This window comes from Corvus moneduloides, chromosome 5, assembly GCF_009650955.1.
Source record: "Corvus moneduloides isolate bCorMon1 chromosome 5, bCorMon1.pri, whole genome shotgun sequence".
Classification (NCBI taxonomy): domain Eukaryota; kingdom Metazoa; phylum Chordata; class Aves; order Passeriformes; family Corvidae; genus Corvus; species Corvus moneduloides.
The window spans coordinates 58,818,724-58,837,890 of record NC_045480.1 but is presented as its reverse complement, the minus strand read 5'-3'; the positions used below and the strand labels follow the sequence as shown (position 1 = coordinate 58,837,890).

At 40.5% G+C, this 19,167-nt stretch overlaps 1 protein-coding gene across 5 annotated transcripts in view; it reads left to right on the top strand.

The window, feature by feature from the left end:
* ZNF827 (zinc finger protein 827) overlaps positions 1–19,167 on the top strand; it is a 100,732-nt gene that overhangs the window by 26,584 nt on the left and 54,981 nt on the right. For 4 of the 5 annotated variants that reach the window (XR_004240135.1, XM_032108944.1, XM_032108946.1 and 1 more), the window contains exons 3-4: positions 3,156–3,328; positions 13,036–13,507. Coding sequence is in view for 4 of the 5 variants with exons in the window: in XM_032108944.1 (XP_031964835.1) it covers positions 3,156–3,328; positions 13,036–13,507 (645 nt within the window). In the remaining variant the exon portion in view is untranslated. The remainder of the gene's footprint in view (positions 1–3,155; positions 3,329–13,035; positions 13,508–19,167) is intronic. The other variant, XM_032108945.1, reaches the window with a different exon arrangement.

Sequence of the window (19,167 nt, the reverse complement as noted above, 5' to 3'; positions counted from 1 at the left end):
ACTGGGGAAAAAGCTGTTCACACCACTGGGGAAAAGTATGTGGTTGTAGTAAAATCCAGGTTCTGTGTTTGACCAAGAAACTGGGGGATTTGTCTGTGCGGTTTGTATTAGAGGAGTGCTCTGTACCAGTGTGCTGGTAGTACTGGCACTTTATAAACTAGCTCTGATGCAGCAAATTCCTAGCAAGTATTCTCTTTGCTGAAGGCCCAAGCACACTATACTGCTAAAAGGTAACAATGGGGGCTGACTGCCTCAAGTCCTTGGTAACTAAGGAACAACTCTTCATTTTTTATTCTACACGGGACCAGTATCCCCAGAAGAAGGGTGTTTCCTTCCACTTCATGCACATTGGGCTGACACCAGTTGGCATCCAAGCAAACTTTGGTGTAATGTCCATAACATTTACTGATATGCTATGAAGTTTTTCCTCTCTGAATAGTGAACTGAAGTTAAGAAGCAAAGCGTTGGTTAGCATATCTGTGTGTTGATTATGGAAAGCCAGACTCTTTTATGCCTTCAGCTATGGAGAAATACAGCTTGTGAGAAGAGGTCGCATTTAGTGACATTTGATCGAAGACTTCTCTTCTGTAAAAGTTGAGTAAAGCTGCATGACCCTCCTGAACATGTGTATTTGCTATAAAAATAAATGTCACACATACCTAATTCCTTTTGTGAATAGAACCTTATGGCACTAAAAAAAAAAACCAAAACTTATAATGATTTATCTTTTTGTGTCTGTCTGGTTGCTCCTTGAGACTTTTTTTGTCTTGTTCCCAGAGAGAAGCATCTTTTCTCAGTAGGTATAGCTTGAGAGGTCTTTTTCCCCCCCTCTCATACTTTGAACTTTTAATGCACTGATGAGTTTGCTTTGCTGTCATGAGTCTGATTCGCTTCCCCACCAGCAACAGGTACCTTTGGTTATGAGATCAGTACTCAGTGAGATTAATTAGATGTAAGTAAGGAGCAGCAAAGATGAAGGCTATTTAAAGAGGAGTAAGTTAATAGTAAGAGTATGCCTGCTGCTCTTTTGTCCACCACGTTGAGCTATTTGCTCAGAATTATTTCAGGCAAGAAGCTGGAGTCATGGCTTATCCAGAGTGTAGTTGCCTCTGAAATGGCATGTCAGGTTTGGTCAACCTAATCATTACTTGCTTTTTTTTATAGTAAAGTGGTACAAAGACCAACTTTTCTATCAATCTGTTAATATTGCAAATTTTATAAACTGCTCACGTATTTGGAGTTAAGTTTAAAAGGAAGCCTGGAATAGCTGTTAAGTTCTGATAGTTTTGAAAGAGTGTGGATGACAGACCTTTCTTTTACTGACTAAATACTTATTTGGTGTAACTTAATGCCTGTGATGCTTGCAATTTTGTTCCCAAAAAGTGCTTTGGGGAAGCACTGGCTGATTCTCTCCTCACTGGAGTAACATTGTGGTGTAAAACAGGCATCAACATGAATGAAGGAAAGCTGAAACCCATTATTTTCTTTTTATTCTGAGCTTCATGCAGTATAGTATAGAGCTAATGTGGCTCAGCTTTGGAGCACACTGGCACAATTCTTGAGTAACACTAATTGTCACTGTTACTGGTGAAGTCACATGCATTCATCCTACTTGTTTGTATATTTTGTAATGTGCTAAATCTCCATTGCTTCATCTTGACTGCAGATTTATTTTTAAGGGGATCAAAAATAGGTAATAACTTGTTACACATTTCTCTTCTGGATGATAACCAGAGGCTGGAGAAAAGATGTGATAAAAGGAAAAGAAGTGATAGGTAAAAAAGCTACCCATGTATTTTTTTCTGCAGTTTGTCTTTTCCCTGCCTTTTGTGAAGAAAAAAAGTAAAAATGTTTTAAAACAAGCATAAGCAGTTACGACTTTAGTTTTGGCTTCCTCTTTAGAGATGCAGAGATTTGATATTTTAAGTGTGATAGAATATTTTACAAGGAGAATTTCTGAGCTTGCAGTAGTACATGCTTCGGCATTATGTCCCTTTCTGTACTTACATAATGACTGCCTGATCAGTTGAATTACAGTGGTTTTGTTTCCTACTTAATAGCAAGAATTGTATTTTAGGACATGACAAATCTTTCTGGAGGTTTTTATCAGTTAGTTCCTCATCAAGGGAATTTGATGTTTGCTATATCCTTATAAGTGATAGTAGTGAGATTAAATAGTCTGAGAGAATTTTTGAATAGCAAGATGCACATTGCTGAGCTCTGGATATTTGAAAACAGTCCTGTGTTTTACAGTGAGGAAAAGAACATCCAGTTCCACTGTAATAGTAGGCCTTTCTTTATAATAATGAGAGAAAATTGTTGTGAGAGGTTGGACGGATGGTTAGTTGTGCAAAGTCAGCAGCAAGGAATTTCTCTTTCCTTCAACCTTGTGATGGTTTGGCACTTGGAAGATCGAAGCCGCCAAATCCTTTTTTTAGGTGAATTGGGCAGTAAAGCAGGGTGCAGGCGTTTAGGAAGGCAGCAGATTTAAAGCCCTGGCAATTAGAGGAGCAGAAGGAAACCTATGACCTGAAGACCTTTGATGGCTGATGCTGCAGCATATCTGCTTGAGCCATAACTAAACAATTTCAGCAGCCAGGCTTCTGAAGTCTTTCACTTCTGGTGTTAAATGTATCTGGTATGCAATACCAGCATGCTTTTCAGTTAAGTTGCAGATTCTTCTGTTTATATCCTGCTTCCCTGCTGGCTAACCATCAGATGTGGAAATGGATCATTTTTTAACCGTTAAGCATATTTTCCATACTCTGCTACAACCAGCCTTTGATAGGAAATGAAGCTGAAAAGTGATGATTATGAGAGGCATTCATCTCAGTGCAGTTAAATTATAAGGAACATTAGGACCAGGTGAGAGAGAGAGTAGCATCCTCTACTGATTAGTGAAAGGAAGTTTGGGGCATTAACCTTTAAAAATTATGGTGACCTTTCTCAGAGGGATAATAACTAGATCCAGGGGAAAAGGTATACATACAGAGGAGGAACTGAAACTTCTGGTACCTGTTGTTGTTTAACTGATGTGTCTCTTTACAGATGAAACTCTAGCATTGAGAAATGATATCTTGAGTATGTTTACAAGGGGAGAGTATTTGACAAGTGGCTGTAAAGGGTCTTCTCTTTTTCTTTCCCCTTCTGCTAAGCCTCAGAAGAAGAAGGGGGAAAACCTTTCCAGTGTCCCATCTGTGGTTTGGTTATCAAGAGGAAGAGTTACTGGAAACGGCACATGGTGATTCACACAGGCTTGAAGAGCCATCAGTGCCCACTCTGTCCTTTCCGCTGTGCACGCAAGGACAATCTCAAATCACACATGAAGGTAAGCGCAGTCTTTACTGACAATCAAAATACTCAAATCATCAGTCAAAAACTGATAGTATAGCAAAGCTATTTCATTTTTATTTGCAAGAACAAAATCTCCCTAGTGGTACTACGAATGATGCCTGTACTTAAGTAAAGAGACCATAAAAAGAGAAAGAAATAATTTTTATTCCATTGCTTGCCTTTCCATTTTATGCAATGTGGAAACTGCCTTGGGTTATGTTAATTTGGTGCAGCACAAGCTGTCTGTGACTGGTTCAGTTCCAGACCCGGAAGCACAAGAAGCAGGGATGTTGGTTGGGCTGTGACACCACACAATCCTATCAGTGGTGCTCTCCAGGATGCCAGCTAATAACCCTGCATGCCAGTGTCTCACATTAGGTGGCCAAACCAACTTGGTCAGCTCTAGCAGGGTTCTCTCCATTGCTTTCTACAGCTAGGCCTGCAGTTTTAACTTTTTTCTTTTTGTAGCTTTTAACTGCGGGTACTTCAGCAGTGAATCATCCACACCAAAATGAATTACACATTTGAAACCAAAACATTACAGTATAATGTCTCCATTAAGTTTAAAGTGTGTTTTTAACTCAGCCTAAGTTTTGGGCTCAAGCTGAAGATGACCCTTTGAAGGAAGCAACATCTGTGTTGACACAGGAAAATATATAAGTGTGAAGAAACTCAATGTCTGCTTAGCTGAAGTACTATGTTGTTGCAACACAAAGTGCCATGTCTTGCAAGCTGTAGAATATTCTTGATGAAGTAAAAATGGTTCCTGTCCTCTTAGCCCTTTGATGAAGAAGCTGAAGTGAAAAAATCCCCCTTGTTAATGCAGTTGAGTTTTATAATACTAGTGAAATATTTTATTATAGTTCCCATTTTGTCTGTTTTAGATGAATGTGTGTAACTGTATCAGACTGGTGTGAGGGGGGACAGAAAAGCCTGTTCAGGTTTCATGTATGCTGTCACAGAATCTGAGCTTACTGGACAACAGCACGGCCTTGCTTACAGTCAAGTAACTGTTCCCTTTTGTGTAAATAATTCAGATTCCTGTGGTCACAGCATCAGATCTTGCCATGGTTTAAGTTGTTGCTAAGTCTGAAATAATCTCTCTAAAGAAGAATCTCTCTCTGAAGGCTCATTCCTTAACACTTCTACTGTAGATCAATGCACTCTTCCCAGGCATCCTCAGTGTATCCTTCTAATCCTTATCGAGTAAGCTCAGTGTTTATCTCTCTCTTTTAGGACTTGGTGTTCCATGTTGACTAGAGGGCACAGATGGCCATCCTAAGCAGAGGATGAATAGATAAAATGGGAACACAGCATGGAGAGGAAGTGTGGGGCTTTTAGTTTGTTTGTTTTCAGCTGTTGACAGCCTGCACAGAAGCCTGCATCACCTAGACGCTTACCTCTCCCTGGCAAAGACCTGATGTTGTCCCCTGCTTTGTAAAGGACATCCCTATTATTCCCTGCAGACATAATTGTTCTCTGCATTTTTTTGCCTTACTGGCAAAAATTGTTACTTGAAGGTTGAGGATCTGTCCCTTCCTTTTTGGCATGGTGATTTCTGCAGGTGGGCACAGGTAGGATGTTGGAGAACATCAGGGACTTTTTCACTGTGTGTTCTCAAAGTGATGGCTGTCTGAGGCCCTTGTGCTCTTTTCTGTTCTCCTCCCAGCATTAATGCTTTCATTATCTGAGTCTGCATCTACTTAAAACATACTTCCTTGTACAGTCATGTAGCGTGTAGTGGTAATTGTTTGGTAATATGGTGATTATGGCCAGGTAATGCTCAGTTAGAAATCACTGAGGTCAGAGTCAGGCCTGCTTGACTCGATGTGAGAGATTACAGCCACCTTCAGCCTTACTGTGGAGGCCGGATCTGAAGTGTCCTCAATCGCTGCGGGCCAGTCATGCAGGTCACAATGGACTTGGGCATCTTCGCTGGTAAAACTGTCCCTATTTGAGGTGAAAGCAATTGTCTTACAAAACCAGGCCGTTTGCATTTGTTTTTTGGTCTTACAGATAGATGTAAAGAATCACAAGCACAACAGTCTGAAAGATGTTTTGTTTCAATCAGTTTCATAGGCTTTCCTCAGTTGGCTAGACCATGAATAAAAATATTTTCTATCACATCAAAATTGAAACAGGTGAACGAGGAAGGGGCATGTTAGTCTTGTGTCCAAAAGTGTTAGACATAATTTGAATTCCTTTTTGTGGAAGTGTAAATCGATAACAAGATTAAAAATAAAAAATACCAGATTTCTTATTATAAAACAGTGCTGCCTTTAAATCTGTGTATATGATACTGTAATAACTGGCACGTATATAAGCCAACAGCATTCAAGATGGACTGAATACACACCAAAAATGGTACAGTACAGCTGGGAGCTACTTGGGATGCAGTGTTCTGGTTATGCCGGTTGGGTGTTTGGGTTTTCTTACTGTCTTAGTATCCTTTGGGAGCTAGCTGGCCTTACTGCCTTCCTGGCAGGCAGCCCATGAAGGTAGAGCTGCTTCTACCTCTCCACCCCTTTCTCCCTATGTGTCAGCTGTGGCTACAGGTGAAGACTCATTTTTCAAAACCAAATAAAACCACTCAGAACTGAGGTACTGGGCTGGTGTTTGTCATTCACTACAGGCCAACTTTTATTCCAGGATGCTGTAACAAACCAAGCTTTTTTCCTTTATGCTGCTCTTTGGTTTTCAGTTTTTTCTCTCTATTGATAACAGGCAAAATGTGTTGAGGTGTTTTGTCCAGCAGTCCTCAAACTCTGATTGTTTTGTCTTTGCTTCCTCCTAGGCAACCTAACCGTGAGCTTGAACCGCCTTATTTTTTTCCCTAGGTTCTTGTAGGCATTCTCCGTTGAAACTGGTTATTTGGAGATTTAATTTGCATGAGTCGTCTGTGTGTCCGTGTGGGCCTTCCTTACTGTGTGTGTCTTTAGGCTAATGACCAATAACTATATAATATATATACTGTGTAATTTTATGATAATTATCACGTCTAAGTGACTGACCCAGAACACAACGTTGCCAACATTTTTGGTGTCTCATCCCCTGCTATGGAGAAAATCTTAATAGAGAGCTGGAATGATTTCAGCCCTGACCTATATTCAGAGTTGCATGTGCTACCCACCACATGGATGAAGCTTGCTTCCACTAGGGGCACTTTGCCAGGGCCAACTCACAACTGGAGGCGAGGAAGTGAAAGGCGCAAGAAGGGAAACAGAAGGAAAGTTTCCACACAGACACACAACAAACAAGGGGAGCTGAGTAGCCTGCCTTTTAAGGCACTCAATGTTGACTGTAATTGTTATGTTGTGTTTAGATTCCACAGCGATAGACACCTTAGAGAACTCCTAAAATAGACACAGTACCGAATTTTATTAGTCTTTTTTGGAGGCAAATTGTAGTGCATGCATAACCACAAGTTTGGGCTCTTATTCCCAGGAATCTGAGGGGAGCATCTCAGCAGCTGGTTCTGGTACCATAGCATGGTTTCCAGGGATACTTAGAGTACTGAACTGAAAATGAAGCTGGACAAAATGAATGAGTAACTGAGAGCGGTGTCTTGTCCAAGCAGGCAGCAAGTATTATGCTTGAGTCCTTCTCTCTCAAAATATATATTCAGTTGGAATATGTTTTCTTCTTGAGGGTGTATCTTATGTACTCCTTCTGCAGAAAGCAATGGAAAGTTGTGGTGTAATTCAGCAAGATGTAGTCAGGCTTTTCTGTTTTTTGTGGTCGGGATTACATTTTCCTCAGGGCAATACCACAAGCAGCAGTCAGACTTTGGCCAATTGGTGCCTTTGGATCATGCACATATCTTGCTCAGCAATTGGTGGACAGATAGGCTGTGAGATCATACAGATACGTTCCAAGAAAGCAACAGGATATTAGCCTGAGCCCTTGGAAGGGGGAGTGAGGAAGAGGAGCATATGGCCAAAACCAATATCTATAAATGTTCCTTGTGCTGCTGTATAGACACAAGGCAGAAGTAGGTGAGCTAGCTGTTGTAGCAGTGGAAAAGAAGTTTGGCATTGTGAACACACACTGAAACATGTATGATAGAAAATGAGGGAAGAGAAGATGAAGCTTAACAGGAAAGTTCAATGCAGTGGTAGGCAGGTCACGTGATGCTCAACCACAGGGTTTTCCTGCTTGTGAAGAGGAGCTATCTCAGTAAGATCCAGATTAATGTTCCTGTCTAATACAAAGACGGTTATAATCAGCCTCGCAATTAGGGAGAGGCTATTAATTATGTGATAGTGGGAACCAGGAAAGGTCCTGAGGAATGTGGCCAGGTGCTCAGTGCCCATTGGTGATTTGCTTTTCCCTCTTTCTTCCTCAGCTACTGTCAGACAACTGAATAAGCTTTCCTAATCCACTTTGGTGTGAAGTATGGGACTGGTTCTTTTTAAAGCATCTTCACCTTCTTGGGAGAGGGAGGCTGGCTGTGTTTTATGGGAGAGGGTTTTGTTTATTTTTAAGTTAAACTTTAGGAGCCCTGGGAGGCACCTGTGATTCCATGACCTCCCCATCAGCTGAGGGGAGGTAATGCAAACTTGCACAGCTTTTCAACACACGAGATCTGTGCCCAGAGTCTCAGATAGGTACCACAAGTGACTTAAAGTATCTACCTTTTAGTTGCACTTTTTGCATATGAGACAAGGATAAGACAGGATATGCATTGCTACCTTAAATATTTTCAAAAAATAATTTTTTTAACACCTCGTCCAGTCCAGCCCTGCAGAGAGGCTTTTTCCCCCCTTTGTTCTCAAGCAAAGCAAGGAAATAGTTTAAAAAAGAAAATACTATATTAATAACATGTGTCCTGAGGGGAAGGATCATATCAAAACTAGCACCGTAGCACTCAACTTTTGAAAATGCAATATTTTAAAAATGAGGGAATTTGTTAGAAAAGAGCATGAAATGAAAAGAGGGCACCTGATAGATGTAAAATGGAAAGTGTAGTCAATTTTTAAAATAATAGCAAAAAACCCTAGTTAAATCCCACAAATGAAATGTGAGTGCCTGTGTCTCATCACCAGAAAGGAGAGTCTGTGCAAAGCGTTACCCAGCTTTAGGGAAGGGAAAAGATCAACTTTAGCAGCACTACAAAACTTGCAGGATGTGCCTGTGTCACCCTTTTCCTCACCCCTACTCCTGTTTTACCCTCTTGGGTGGGATCACATATATTTGTAACTGTGCCACATCTGTATGGCTGGTAAATCAGCAGGGATGTTGCTTTTAAGTATGAAAAGATGATTTAAGAAGTGGCTTATGATACCAGGAAAGTTACAAGGTCCACAAAAAAAAAAAGTAACAGAAAACCCAGCACAGTGATACAAATGATGTGATAGGATAGGGACATGTGGTTTCTGTAAAAGAAAATTGTGTGTTCCTCTACTAAGATGTTTTGAGCATGTCAGGAAAATCACGGACTTAAGAATCAGTGGAAATTTATGTGGTCTAAGAAAAAAGCCTTTGGCAAAGCTTCTCACAGAGAAGCTGCCAAATAAATTAAGCAGTGTGATGTACTATGGCAAATTAGAAATTCACCAAGAGATGGTAAAACAAAGGGTAGGAAGGAATTAGCAATTTTAAGCATGACAAAAGGCTAACAGAGGGGTGTTCCATTACTAAAAGTGGAATTGTGCATATTTTAGCAAATGTGATCTACACAGAGTGATGACTGCGGGTAAGAGAATTATAGATGGTACAACCTTATGTGCATGAATTGAGATTAAGAAAAGCAAATCTTGAAAGGGAACAAAAGGAGGCTGGCTGGCTGATAAACAAGGGGGCAAATGAAGTTATTGTTGACAAATAGAAGGTACTGTACCTTGGAAACCAGAGTCTAATAATGCACCTGGCTGTCAGATATAATGAACTGTAACTGCTCAGGAAAAATATCTGGATATTGTTGTAGACAGTTCAATGAAAACCTTTTCTTGGCACATTAGATATTTGAGTGTCTGGAGAATACAACAGAAATAACACTGAAAATGTAACAATGTTACTATTAGCATATGGTATGCTGCCACTCCTGGTCACTGCATCAAAAAAGATATGAGAATGGAAGGGGCTTTAAAAGCTGGCAGTGAAAATTATTAGTGGGATGGCAAGAAAGGACTCCCTTTGGAGAAAGAAGCTGAAAAGAATGAGACTGCCAGGAGGGTGAGAGATGTGTGATCAGAATAATGTTTGATAGAGAAGATAAACTGAACGGCCTCTTTTTTTCTTTCTTGTAACGTGAGAATGAGGAGGCAGCAAGAGAAACTGAGAGAAACAAAAATTAAAATTTTTTGACTAATAGATAACTTGTACCCAAGTCCTCAAACAGGGCATAAAGTTCGTGAGGACACTATAATTGTTGAAAATTACTGCATGTGTCATAGCAAGCACACACTGAAAAAACTGCAGAACCACAAAATATCATTTGAGACTGGGCAGGCTGTAGGGTTAAAATAAAGACGATACAAGTACTTTGGTAAGTCAAGGAGAACATCCGTGGTTAAAGGAAATAAACTCTGAAGCCAGAAGCCCTTAAGTGGTTCTGGCATAAGTCAAACAGTAGTTTTATGGGATTTTGAAAGAAGCATTGTGTATGAGCAGGTTGTGCACTGTGGTTTGTTGCAGCGTAATTCAGAGACATCCAAATCTGGCAGCAGCTGGGCTCAGACTGGCACTTTGGGGAAAACCTGCCAGCTGCCCTCTTGTCTCCTCCTGCCTGTGGTTCTTGCAGGAAGAGCCTGTTTGAGTCTAAAGAAGACATCTGATGGTTTGGGTAGCATTAGCACAGTGTAAGAGCCATTCTCTGCCTCTTGGAGGGAGCAGGCAGCTTTTTTGGACTGTAACTCTGCGTGGCCTGAATCTCCCCTGTGGTTTTCTGTGTAGCTCTACAGGGTTTCTTGTTTTTTATTCGGCAGCAAGTAGTTGCTGCCTTGACTTTTCCCCCCAAATGGCAAAGAGTGGCAATTCTTGGCTTTTTTAGCTGCTGTTGAATGGGCAAATAAGGGACAGCTTTTCCTTTAAAGCAAAGCTGAAATTGCTCTAGTGTTCAGATTTTTAAATTATTATTATTTATTTTTGAAAATAGAAGTTAAAATCTTCTGGTGGGAATAGACTCTGGACATTTGGGGGTAAATATTTGGCTTAATGGGTTTTTTTTCTTTTTCTAGATCTAAAATTTTTCCTTTCAATACTCAAAATGTTTGGGTTTGAACTCTGTCATTTCTTGGCTATGAGTTATAAACGTTCTTTATTTTATGAGAAATCCATTGGTGATGAATTTACTGTCTTTGGGCAGGAGAAAAAAATCCAAATCAGATGAATCAGTGGCTCCTATTTTCATCCATTCTCAAAAGATATTGCAGGGGTGGCATGCCATACTCCCAGGGAGAGAAGGTGGGCTCCCACACAGGCTTTGTCACCCGCCTGCAGCAGTGACAGCCTTCTGAAGGCATCGTATTGATGGATGTGATAGGGGCCTCTGGAAGATGTGGTTAAATACATAGGCAGGGACATGTTGATTGAAGGGGATCCTGGAGAGAAACCCTGGCACACAGAATCTGTGGGTGTAAGAGATAAAGTTGCCATGGTGAAGGTGCTCGCTGCCCTGAGTACATCTTGGTGTTCTCTGTGAAGAGTGCTTTACACACTGCTGTGCTCACAGACCATCCTGCTTCCAGTAGTGTAGAAAGGCAATCTGCTTGGCATTTTCATTGTAAACTGCTACTAATATTTAGAATTTATTGTGCTGCTATTCTTCTGCAAGATTACTTTAAATCTGTGTTAGGTTAGCATTAGCTACTTCCTTTTTTTTTTTTTTTTTTTTTTGGTCATTGTCAGGTGCAATTATAAGATTCCAGAATTGCTTTGTGTGTAAATGTCATGCTTATACAGTATTGAGAATTTCATTCTGGTCAAGAGAAATTCTCTCTTGCTATCTGTCTAGCACCTCCAGAGCCCCCAAAGAACCACTGAATGAAAAGCTACACAGCACTGGTGAAATGTGTCTTCACTGAATGCAAAATGTACAAAAAGAGGGACATCTCCCAGCTTCACATTTTAGCAGACCTGAGTTGAGGGATTGTGTAGAGCTGGAAATCCTGGATCTGAGCTTGTGACTGAATTCCTCTTACTATATAGGAAATGAATCAGGCCAAGTCTACAGCCATGGGAGAGTCCAGCCTGAATTCTTCCAGAGCCCTGTTTGGGAGATGCTGCCGTTACCCCGGAGCTCTGCAGTGTCTGCACCAGGGCCCTCAGGATCTAGATCTCAGCTCTGCAGGAGACTGGAAGGTGCTGAAAGCCTTAGCTAAAGCTAGGTTTTCCAAGTTCCCTCAGTAGATCTGCTGCCCTCAGGGCTTTTGGACTCCCAGGCTGTAGCAGGAAGCCTTGGATCCCTGGCACAGCTGGCTGCTTCTGAGCCAAGCCCAGGTAGCAGGGAGAAGGAAGAGTGCCATTCAGTAGGGTAGGGGAATCACACCTTGTCTGCCAAGAGTTCATCAAACCTCTCCATGTTTCAGGTGAAATATTTTGCATTCAACAAATTGCCATTTTCCAACAAAAATCTGTCTCACTGAAATGTTTCCAACCAACTTGAGTCACAAGTGAAAGCGAATGTGTGGAGCTCAGCTGGTGCCAGTGTGCCCTGATCACATGTTCATCTATTAGTAAGGAACAAATGTATGCATTTGCCAGCTTTTTTGCAGGGAGTAGCCTGGAGTGCTGCTGTCAGGATTTAAAATTTATTTGTAAAGCCATAGCGAAAAGATTTTTCAACAGCCCTGCTGTTATTATGCTGGGCTCAGTTGTTCCTTCCCTTTAATGAGTACTGTATGAAGCAAGACATTGTGTAATTATATGTATATAGCTTATATAGTTTAATGAGTGTGTCTGTTCATATAATATGTGAGCCATTACATACAGATGGATGGAGTTCCCTTTAAAAGGTAATCGGGATCAAGCCTGAGGATACCAGGCATTGTATTCATACTGGAGCATGCAGGCTCTGTGACAAAGAGCCTGTAGTCAAAATATGAGGGCAGTAAGATTAACTGTGATCCTTAATTGACTGATAAACTAGACAGAGAGAGATGGCAGACACCATCTCTCGTGCTTCCATTTTATCATAGAAGAGCTGTTTATTTTCTGGTAGAATTAATTTGCAGCAAACTGTTTCAATAGCTCCTCAGTATTGCCAGGTGCTGTGTTTTTACTCTAATGATACATAAATCAATCATGGACATTGCTGTACTGGTTGGGTTTTTTTTTTTTTTTTTGCTGGGTCGCTCTGAACAATTTTTATTAGTTAGGTTGCACAGAGTTATGTTTGTTTTTTAATCAAGAAAGCTATTAGTTATAGCTTGGAAGTCTTTATGCACTGACAGGTCATCAGGATCTGGTTGTAAGGGTTGTTTGATCCAAAGCAGACTTCATGATTTCCAAGCTGCAGAAACAGATGTTCCTGATTTTTTTGTTTTCACTTGAGTCTGATGTTTATGTTCTTTAACTTGTGTGAAAGAATCCTACTGTTCTTGGTGTCCAACCACTTTCCAAGTGCTCAGAATGAAGAGTTCACTCATTAGTTAATATTTTCTTTTTTTTTAAATGGTGTGAGAAATGCAGAGTTGAGATTTCTACAATGCTGTTAATCTGCTTGGCTTAATATATGCTTTTATCTTTCACCTCCTGAACCAGGTTCATCAGCACCAAGACAGGGGTGAGACCTTCCAATGCCAGCTATGCCCTTTTACGTCCTCCCGCCACTTCAGCCTGAAACTCCACATGCGTTGCCATCAACATTTCCTCAGGACAGAGTCTAAAGTGAAGGAGGAAATGCCAGAAACTGAGGTGAAGGGGTCACCACAGCTAAACAGTGACTCCTGCCCGGGACCACAGAGGGAAGGAGCAGGGCCTGACCTCACTGTATCCAAAACACCTGATGTGGCTGGGCAGCCTGGTGGGGGGGTTCCACCTTTGCTGGTGAAAGAAGAGCCCAAAGATGACACTGGCGCCTCAGCTGCACCTTTTGCTCTTAGCACTGTTGACAGAGCCCCCAACAACACAAAGCTGAAAGACTCCTCTGACTTTGTGGCCAATACAGCATCAGCACTATTCAGCCAAGATATCTCTGTCAAGATGGCATCAGATTTTCTTATGAAGCTGTCAGGTAATTGAGCAGCAGCATTGACTGCTCCTTTAGGAGCTAAGAGACACTTTGTCTTGGGTTTGTTAAGTCATGGAATTGCAAGGAGAAAAAATTGTACCTTCTTAACTTATAATTCCTTGTTTCTTTTGATAGAAGAGATGTATGGTGGAGGGCAGAGGGGAAGCAGTGAGAAGAGAGGGGTTTTGCTGTTTAATTGCTGGGATTAGGAGTGAGAACTGTTTATCCAGGCTTTCATGTTCATTAGCGTTTACCTTGGCAAATCTCTTGTGGTGTGTTTTCCAGGCATGCTGAATACCTGTAGTTCTAGTCTGAAATCACTGAGGGTCACCAAGGTGTCCAGCATGTTCAAAAATTCAGTTCTTAAGTTCTCTGCCTTTACCCATCTGTTAAAAAGGACCAATAAAGTATTGGTCACCTTCCTTTCCAAATAGTATTTGAGGTCTATGTAGTAAATACATGTGAAGTGTGAATGTTACTGCTTTTGGGTTTTGTTGTTAACACTTTTAAAAGAAGAGTTGTCCTAGAGATTCATGTACAGCTTTTCTTTTTTTAATTATTATTATTATTATTTTAATTGAACTCCATATCTAATGCCAAGTATGTGTTTAGTGTTTTCTCACTGTTAGATTATTGCTTTAAGAATGGTATTCATATGTGAGACTGAAGTGTAGGATGTGTTTAGGGTGGATCTGTTATATTTTATGTGCTCTTTTATTGATTTGACTGAATAGTTCAGAACAGTTGATATGCTGGGGAGGTGTTCTATGCCAAATGTTTTCAAAATTGGCCTTGAATTTTTGAAGAGAAAGAAGTCAGGAAAAATGTCACTCAAGAAACTTCTGTTTCACAAGGAGATCTCAATCCTTATGGGAAGTTTTAGACATTGGAGACAGAAGGTAACCTTTTCAATAGAAAATAATGTCAGCTTTCTTCTTTAAATGGAAAGTAAGTTATATTTGAGCAAATTTTGTTGTCAGGTAAACTAAGGAAATAGCTCTGTCTTAATGCCCAGCCTTGGTGAAAACACAGCCATTTGTTTAGGAAAATCCTTCTCTCCTCATCTTCCCAGATCTTTCTACCTTTGGGATCACAGTTCAGTGAGGAATGGAATAGAATGGGTTAATACAAGAAATCAAGACTGAGGCTTCATGAAGCCAGCCAGAAAAAGAGAAAACAGCTGAGGGCAAGCAGGAGGTGAATTGGGCTGGCACAGATGGTTTGCTGTGTTGGTTGGAAGAAGCCACAGGACTTACCCCTGAAAAAAAATTAAATAATCTGTCAATATAAATTATTGCTCTGACTGACAAAAAGCGGGCAGGATGAGTCTGTTTTGATTTGCTTGTACATTTCTGTACTTGAGTTTCAAATTTGGACTTGATATGAAATCCATCTTGCACTGTCAAACAGCTGTCCCACACATGTTGTTGTTCCGATGTCGATCTTAAATTTGGGTTGCTGTGCACGAAGAGGCTCTGCACGTCATCAGGGCTGGCCTGGGGAGGGTGGTGCTCATGATGGCTGCGTGTAGCAGCAATGAGAGCAGAGTGCAGGAGAGTGGGGAAAGCCTGGACACTGAGAGAACATGCAACAATTTGGTGTGCAGCTTTTCATGTAGCAGTTGATGGGAAACTGTTCCCAGTTTGGCGGACGGTCATGTTTTCAGTGTCTGATCTATTGGCATCAGAGAAAAGATACAAGTGTACATTATTCATGCAAAAGGCCTATGCAGTTATTTTATGGTGACTTACTAAAGGTCTTGAAACCTGACTTGTATGCACTGTTACCTAGCAACATGTTATAAAGTCGCTGGGGGAGCGAGATGTATCTGTAATTTCGGAAGTGCGCGTATTTGGATTAAAACGTACTGCCAGTCACCAAATTTGCTACACTAAAAGAGCAACGTCGGAAGGAAGGGAATTTCTTTTCTTCTGAGATTTATATTGTGTTCCATACATTTAGTTCATGCTTTCCTCAATACCGAGTGCATAAATTTGGAGTAGAAGTAATTCTCTTTTAGCAAGTTGGCTGAGTATTAGCTGCAGCTTTGACGGCTTGCTCTGCTGGACGGAGTTCCTTTGAGTGATTTCTTTATTACAGCAGTCTTGTTAGGCCCATCAGAGCTTCAATTATTTGCCCTACCTTTCCAATGATATAAATCTTTTGACATCTCAAATTGTATATGCCAGTTGTAAGAGCTAACACAGATTTTTCGAGACCAAATTATGTCAAAACAATCTAATTTTCTTCTCTGACAGGCCTTGTGGCTAAGAAGGAAGCAGTAGATAGATGTAAAGACTTCTAGAATTTGGCATTTATTCTTATTGAATATTGATGTTCTAAATGAACATTTATTTTTGCTTGCCAATGTTTATTGCTCCTCTTTTTCCTTGGTGTCAGTTTGTATACTTCCAGTTGCATGGGAAACCTGCTGAAGTTCATCCATCATATCCATGTCTCTCCAGAGACAGGGGTGTCACATGTGACAGTGCCAAATGCTTGGCGCTAGTCCAGGTAGACAAGGTACCCCTGTCCACCAGGGAAAGCCACCAAAATTGGCCAGGCATGATTTGCCCCTGGTGAAGCCACGCTGGCTCTCACCAATCACTTCTTTGTTTTCCATGTGCCTTCGCACAGTTTTCAGGAGAATGGAGATTATAGTAAATAATCATAAAATCATTGTAATTAGGACAAAAAGTAACAGGACCGTATTGCTGTAAGGTTTAAGTTAGCATTAGGAAAATCTTTCCCAAGCTGAGGTATTTGTACCTCTGTGATAGTTTGGCTGGAGAGATTGTGGCATCTCTGCCACTGGAGAAATGTAAAAACAGCTGCCTGTTTATGGCTGGTCACATATTAGGCAGTAAGATGGACTAAATCTGTGTATCTCAATCAGTGGACCATGGGATGTCATAAGCAGTGGCAAAAAATGTCATCCAAACAAAAACAAGCAGCAAGATGTAGAGATGCAAATTGGGGAAAAAAATAAAGATGTTCAAAGACAGACCTGATTTGGAGTGGGCCAGAGGTGAGTTATGGTGACACTGCTCAAAACAGCCACTCAGGTTTTTTTCAGAGAGGCTCAGGGGAGCTTTAGATTTAAAGAGATTGAGAAATACTGGTGTGGACCTTTTGGAGACCACTTCATCCCCAATTCTGTGCCATTGCTTGCTAGAAAGATCTTCAGTTATGTGTTTTATGAAATAATGCTTAACACAAATCACCAAATGTAAATCTAAAAATTAGAACAAATTTTGAAATTTTCTTTCCAGATTCTATTCTCTAGGCCCTAGTATAAGGTAGGGGAGGCTTTTAAATTCACAAGAAATTTAAAAGGGTTCTCTGAAATTTCATTCAGATTTATTTGTAAAGACAATTAGCAGATGACTCTTAACACATTAACAGAGGAGTATTTAAGCATGGGCATGTCTTTACCTTCAAATCTTTCCCCCTCTGATTTCAGGAGGCTTGCTTGTACACTTTAAGTTTTCCCAGTGTTTTGCTGTATCAGTGCTTTGCCAGAATGTTTTCCTCCCCCAGTCCATTAATTCCATTTTGAAACTTTCTAACAGCATTCATATCTTAATTTGAAGAGTTTTTGGTTTTCCTGTTTCAAGGGTTTCAGTGGCAGACATTATACAGCACATCTCTTTAAATACTGGTGTCCTTCCACCCACTTTTGAGGCTTGGGTTTTGTTGGGGGTTTTTTTGGTAATAAAAAATGTCTTTCACAATGATCCAAACTACAATGGCCAGTGGACCCTAGTGATGCTATTACTGTGGCTACATTATGTGCTGCAGTAACTTTTAACATTCGGAAATAAATGAATCCCAACAAAATGAATGGGATTCTTGCACTATTGCTCTCAGTGGGATTCTGTGTGGAAACATAATTGGTACACATCCTTCATTGCTGGCCTCTCTCCCCACCTCTCTGTGTTTAAACAAGTGCATTGCTCCAGCAAGCAGGTCTCTTCATCTTGTGGAGTGGTATCAAGTGTGCCTTGCTTCTGCTGTTCTTTTTATGTTCCCCGAGTTACCTGCATGAAACAACTTTAAAAAAGACAGGAGGAAGGAGCAAAAATGCTGAGGGTTTGGGGCTGGCCGTGTTAAATCAATTAGAAACTCTTTTCTCCCAGTTTAAGTCATATCTGCTGTCGTGCAAGGAGTCAAGTCTTTATTTTGGGAAATAAAGCCGCCATGGGACTTTGGTGACTGTCCAAAATATTTGGGCTCCGCATTCATGTTTTATTAGCTGATTCCATTAATGGAATAATGAAAGAGTAAATCATCAGACAGCTATGTACAGTGTTTTAGTAGATAAGCTAAGTAATCACTTAGATTATATGTTCTTTTGGCTCGCGAAAATTACTGCATTCCTTAAAGGTAACACAAGTAATTTGAAATGTTTTATCATTTGCCATTGACAGTACTGAACTGGCTGGCTTGAAGTCTTCGAACAGCTATTTTTAATAAAATAAAAGCATGTCCAATTAAATTGCCATAATTGATGTATTTGAGTAGCAAGTTCCAAAGAAAAGACCACACTGTCTATATTTAGGATTTGTAGTTTATGTCAGAATGTAAAATTTCAATTAGAATATGTAAGTGCACAGGACTGGCAATTATTGAGCCATGTCCTTAATTTAAAAATACTGTGAATCCCATAATGCTGCTGTCAGTGTAAATACCCCTGACGTCATCATGTTCTCTCTTTGAAGTCTCTCCAGATTTGCGTTTTCCTGGTTTCCATATAGACCTTTTGTTTGAAATAAAATTGTGAAGGGGCAATAGCACATCTACTTAAAACTTAGGCAAATAAAATCTTGTTCTAGTTTTTGCTACTGATGTATCATCACCCTTTTAATCTCTTTTCAGCAATTTCTAGTCTTGCAACCACAATTTCCCAGCATCCTTAAAATCCCACCCGTCATGTTTTACAGCTTGAAGGAATATATAGAATTTAGCAAGATAAAACAGTGTAGTCTCTGTTTTAATTCAGCAATTAAAAATGCAGAATAAGAAACTCCCTTTTTTTGTGCACTCAGTCCAATACAACTTAAAAGAAGCCAGCAATATGATTCTGGACCAAGTTTGTGCTTACAATTTAGGTTTAACGTCTACACAAGCTCTCACATTTGGAGTATAGGACTGGACTAGGCTGATGGCTCTTTTGCTTCCCTGAATACACCATTACTCTGGGCAGAAGTCCGAGCTCATGAGCCTTTCTCTCACATCCATCCAAAATGGGATTTGAAAACACTGTTAGTTCAATCATCTCTGATTGTTTGGTTTGTTTTTTGTTTTCTTAAATAAATACAAAGGTCGGTCTGGTGGTGTTTCTCCTCCTCTGTTTTTGCTCCTTTGTAGAGAGAAGACATTCCCATACTGCAAGTAATTCTTTCTTATCAGCAACAAATTCCTCCTTGCTCCTTTCACTCCTCTCTCACTTTTCTCCAGCTTCCTCACAACCTTACCTGTTCTGCTGCTGTTTTGGTTTTTACCTGGAAAGGAGGAGATGGTCTTGGCTGATGCTACAGCCTTTTTCAGCCTGTGGGACTTTGGCTGCATAGCAGACATCTTGGGGCATTGGGAGAGATGTGTGGTTCTACACCTGCCTTAGCAATTTGCCTAATTCCTCCATTCCACCTGGATTAGAACAT